Raw genomic sequence first — 4,885 nt, 5'->3', positions numbered from 1 at the left:
CCTTGAAGGCTGCGAAAAAGCCGGCCGGTGACAGCCGAGTCTGGGTCTCGAACCAGCTGAAAGAGGAGTCGGAACGGTTCTCCGTCTGTCTTGGGTGGATCGAAATCAGCGGGAAACGGAGGCTCGAGGTGAGAGGTGCCGGTGAAGGTGGAATGGACGGCTGGGGATGGGAAGGTTGACTCGGTAGGCGAGAAAGAGAGCAGCGTGCTTGTGGATCGAACGGCTGAGTAGGGATGATATTGCCGATTAGGCACTTGCTGATGTGACATGCTGTTCCGGCTGCCATGTTTTGTGCCGGTGGTCAAGTCAGGCAGGAAGGTGGGGAGGGGCAAGGGGATTCCCAGCCTGAACAAAGGCATCTCTGGAGGCGCCCCTCGACAGGAGACAGTCAAATCTTCCAACCGCACCCGCAATCGATGCAAAAATGACTCGGCCGTGTAGCGCACGCTAAATCCCACCGCCCAGACTGTCATCAGGCATCGTTCTTCTATCTCTTGAAACGTTTCCGCCTCGGAGACCTCAAAGGAAGAGCCTGGGGCCCAAAGGCTCACCTGGAGCCGAGGCAGCGAGAACTCGGCGCGGAGAATTCGCCAATTCTTATACGTGTAAGCTGTAGGCTGCTCCCCTTGTTCGTAAGACTGCTGCTGTTGCATAGCCTCCTTGACCACCTTGTAAACACTCGAGGACGCACGCTCTGGCGATTTGGGCGGGCATTGCCCGGTCCTGTCATCCAAGAGGTGGACCATCGACCTCCCCCCGCTTTCGTTTTCGTGCAGAAATGTCAAAGCGTTGGAACCGAATGCGTGTCGGAAGGCTTCGTCGTCCGATCGATAACCTTCCTGCGTGTCAAAAAATTCTTCCTCCTCCTCTACCTCCTCCCCCACTTCCCGCCCGTCCTCACTTTCTTCATGATACCCCTCTTCGCCTCTATTTCCACCGTTTTCTTCCGTGGGATGGTGAGCACTGCTCTTCCCCGCGCTGCTCTCAGGACCACGCCAGGCTGTCTTCCTAGGGCCCGTCGATACGCCCCCGCTTTCCTCACCGTCCTCTGCTATCCCCCCTCTGTCGTGATCCTCTTGGTCCCGCTCATTCGATGCTGGGACTCGCGCAATTGAGGGAGGCCTTCGCGAGGAGGTGGAACTTCCCAAGGACGCGACAGAGCGCGCGTCGTAGAAATTGGGCAGAGGGGACACGTCGGCCCGCTCCGAGCCGGCGGGAAAGAGGGAGGAGGAACCCCTCTCGGCAGTCCCATCCTCCGTCAAATCCCCGAACCCATCCGCGCTCAGGCGCACTGGTAATATGTCTTCCTCCTCCCTCCCTCCGAACATGCCCTCTGCCGAAAAATTTAGGTATGAGCTCAGGCGCGTCATGGACGTCCCTTTTCGCGCCATCAATTCAAAGCGCTGTCGCAGTTGCTCGAAGTCCTGGTTGGTCTTCTGCGACGTGCGCAGGCAAGCGACTCCCAGCCTGGTCACCTGCTTGAGCATTTCGCTCGATAGCTTGAGATTGATCTCGCCCGTGCTAACCGTCACCTGCAGCCTCGGCATCTGAGGGTCGGAGGGTAGACGAGAAAGCGCCACGGAGGCCATGACAGCCAGGGGGTCCAGCAAGGGGGCGACCCGGAGGCCCCGCGCAGGCATCAAACCCAGACGCACGCCCAGGACGCTCACATCCAACCGGTCATACAGCCTGTCGTAGTCCCTCCGAGACGTGCTCTCGGTCGTCTCCACGCTCCCGAGTGAGGAGCCCGGGCAGTAGCTTTGCTCCCTCCGAAAGCTGGGTGGCAGCACGCTATCAAAAGGTTTGGAAGGGCAGCGCCAGCGCATGCCCGAAACCAGGCCCTTCTCCTCATGCTCCTCCCCTCCAACGTCTTCAGCGGCCTGAGAACACAGACTCAGGTCCCTTCCGTCCGATAGCCCTCTCACCGACTGCCATGAAGCGCCCAGTCGGAGGAGGTTTAGGGGGTGGGGGGGGGACCCCACGCCTCCTCCCGGCTCTAGCCCGCCTCCTTTGCCTGTCTCATTCTCGTTGCCGGCTTCGCCTGGATCCTTTCTCCCCTGCTGCACCGACCAAATGCCCGCGCCTCCCCCTAGGCCGCTCCCAGCCTCAACGCCTCCGGTCCTGTCCTTGCTCGTGAGAGACACCGAGTCCAGCTCGAGGTGCACGGCGGGAGCGAGGGGCTCGTCCGCTGGCGGCAACACCATCAAAAGCGGCCCTTTGACCTGCAGACGCATCCGAACTTCGGGACGGGTGTGCACCAGGTACTCGAGCTTCGCATCGAGCTGCTCCCGCAGGCCCGTAAGGTTGGAAAGCGCCACCATCTCCAGGTCCACCCATGAGTCAGCCGTGTCGGGCAGATCGAAAAAGCAATGGATGGACTGCAGCCAGGGAGCAGTGGGCACCAGGATCGCCTCGATTTCCTCGACCGTCAGACGGATGTCGGCGAGGAAAGGGGAGCCCGTGGGTAGGAGGGTGTAGCTCATGCGAAAGAGGGGTTTGGGAGGGGAAAAATGCGAGGCGTGGGAGGGTCCCAAGGGCCGAATCCGGCGCGAAACCAGGCGGCACCAAGCGTTCCCGCCCTCTTGGACCCGGTCGCTCCCTGCGTATCCGAGGAGGCTGGCAGCATCCTCCTCGTAGCCTGCCCCTTGGCCCGGACTGGCGCGAGGAGGGGCGCCAGGGGGCATGTCGGCGTGGGCGGGCGAGGGAGAGGCCAGGCTCTCGATCCGCGCGTCGTCCAGGGACGCGTCCGACCATTGCAGTCCTTTCACGCTGTCGCCCCTTGCCCGAAGGACGAGGTCTTTGATCACCACCCGCAAAAAATCATCCCTTCTTCTACCTTGCCCTCCCTCCACCGAAGATCCCATGCCGGCCTCCTCACAGCCACCGCCGGTTCCACGCGATGCCAAGCGCACCTCTCCCTGCTGCAGGGTCGCCTCTACTTGAACGACCATTGCCGCATACACGGGCACGCTCAGCACGGCAGGATCTAAGGAATCGGAGTCCGCGGCTCGCAAGAGCTTCCACCACTGGGCCCGGCCCCGCACGGGCGGAGACTGGAGCTCGACCCCGTCTGCTTTCAGCTGAGCCTCAGCCAGCTTGCGATACAGGAGAATGTCGCCGTAGGACAAGCGGCCTTCCAATCCCTTGATCTTCCTGCTCAGCGACTCCCGTTCATCCTGCCACTGCTCTCCCTCCTTGTCTTCCCTCTCGCTCTTCTCCCCTACTTCCTCCGCGCCTCCCTCCTCCTCTCCCTCCTCCTCTCCCTCCTCTTCCTCTTCCGTCTTCAACCGCCTCTCCACCCTACACCAGCGCTTCCAGTACTTTATATAGCGCAGCCGGTCCCGCCGGCGACGCAAGACCATGCCCCAGTCATACTTGCCCCGGTGCTCGTGCAGTTTGCAGGTCGCCACCGTGTAGGCGTACCGCCACCAGGCCCGAGGGTCCTCCATCACCCCCTTCCGCGGCCGCCGGACGCCCAGGCGGTTCATGGTTTGGAAGCGGACCAAGCCCGCCGAGAGAGAGAGCAGAGAGCGCAGCAGGTGGTCCTCCAAAGTGACCGTGATTGTCTCCAGGCCCAGCAGCCCGCGCATCACGCGCGTCATTTGCGAGCTGCCCGCCTCCATGCTGCCCAGCCAGAAATAGGAACTGCTTCGGACAGGGTGGAGAAGGAAGCAATGGCCACCCAAGCGCCGCGCATCCTCTTCCTCCTGTTGCTCCAAGCGTAGCCGTCGGTCGAGCTCCTCGTTCTGCCCTTCCTCCTCGCCCCCGCCCCCGCCTCGTTTCCGCCCTACCTCTGCTGCGCTTCCCCCTTTCACGCGACCACCAGGCACCTGCCCTGACGGCGCTCTTGGAAGGAGCTGCTCGAGCATCACATCCACCTCCTCGTCTTTCTCCAGCTCGTGCAGAGCCATCGAGACCAGGTCGTCGTTGTTCACAGGGTTGCAATAGAGGGACAGGCACTCGACCCGCGCCACCTTCAACACTCCCTCCGAGGCCCCCCGCTCCCCCGCCCCCTCCATCCCCCGCTGCCTTGCGTTGGTGCTGGTGTTGCCATGCAGCAGGAAGTTCCGAGAAAGAGGGCGCAAAGCCTGTCCCACCCGCGCCGAGTCTTGCCGCGTGACTTGAAAGTCCTCCAGCGTCAAACCCAAGCAATAGGGGAGATTGGGACTGGAGACCATGTCTTCGAAACGGATATGGACATCCCTGATTTCAATCTGCAAGCGGTCGAGCACCCGATTCAGCAATCGATGCAAAAGCCAGTGGGTCCCTGTCCCCGCGCCGGCCCCACTGGCTGCCAACGCCGCGGCTGCCTCCTTGGACGTAGGCCCCAAGTCGCGCGACCTTTCTTCAGCCTTCTCCTCGGCAACTCGAAGCTGGGCCTGCTTGATTGCTTCGAGCCGTCGTTCATTCGCTTCGTCCTCCCACTGGTATTTGGCATATACTAAGACGTGCACCTGCTCAAGCTTGACTATCACGGCCTTCCGCCCCAGTTGATTCCAGGGAATCTGAACCTCCACGTGACCGATACGACCGAAGCGCAGCGTCAATGGCAGTCCAAGTGTGTCCAGTACATCCTCTTTGAGGTAAACATTGAAAAGCTCAACGTGCCCCCGCCACAGCCCTACGCGAAGTGTATCCTCCTGGAAACACTCGGGCTTGAGGTAGTCCCCAAGAACCTTCGTCAGCAAAGGCGTCAGAATCTGGCTTAAAACCATCTCATTCGACTCAACTGTCCTTAAAATTTCCGCTCACGTCTAAGGATGCGTCATTGTCATCTTGACGTGACCTCTGCGTGTTGATGTTGGGGGTGGCGGGAAGTAAGCAGAGAGGGAGCAAGCACGGACATGTGTGCTGAAGGACAATGCCCTTGCCCTTCCTTTAAAGG

The 4,885-nt window shown here is 61.2% G+C and overlaps 1 protein-coding gene across 1 annotated transcript; it reads right to left on the bottom strand.

The window, feature by feature from the left end:
* Nucleotides 1-4,341: 4,341 nt before the first annotated feature.
* On the bottom strand, nucleotides 4,342-4,599 carry NGA_2059610 (vacuolar protein sorting-associated; the record flags this gene model as incomplete). Its single annotated transcript, XM_005855707.1, has 1 exon — nucleotides 4,342-4,599. A coding segment is annotated over one exon (258 nt), but the record flags the coding sequence as incomplete, so codon positions are not given.
* Nucleotides 4,600-4,885: the final 286 nt, after the last annotated feature.

This window comes from Nannochloropsis gaditana (assembly GCF_000240725.1).
Source record: "Nannochloropsis gaditana CCMP526 unplaced genomic scaffold scaffold128, whole genome shotgun sequence".
Lineage (NCBI taxonomy): Eukaryota > Eustigmatophyceae > Eustigmatales > Monodopsidaceae > Microchloropsis > Microchloropsis gaditana.
This window is presented reverse-complemented; position numbering and strand designations above follow the sequence as displayed.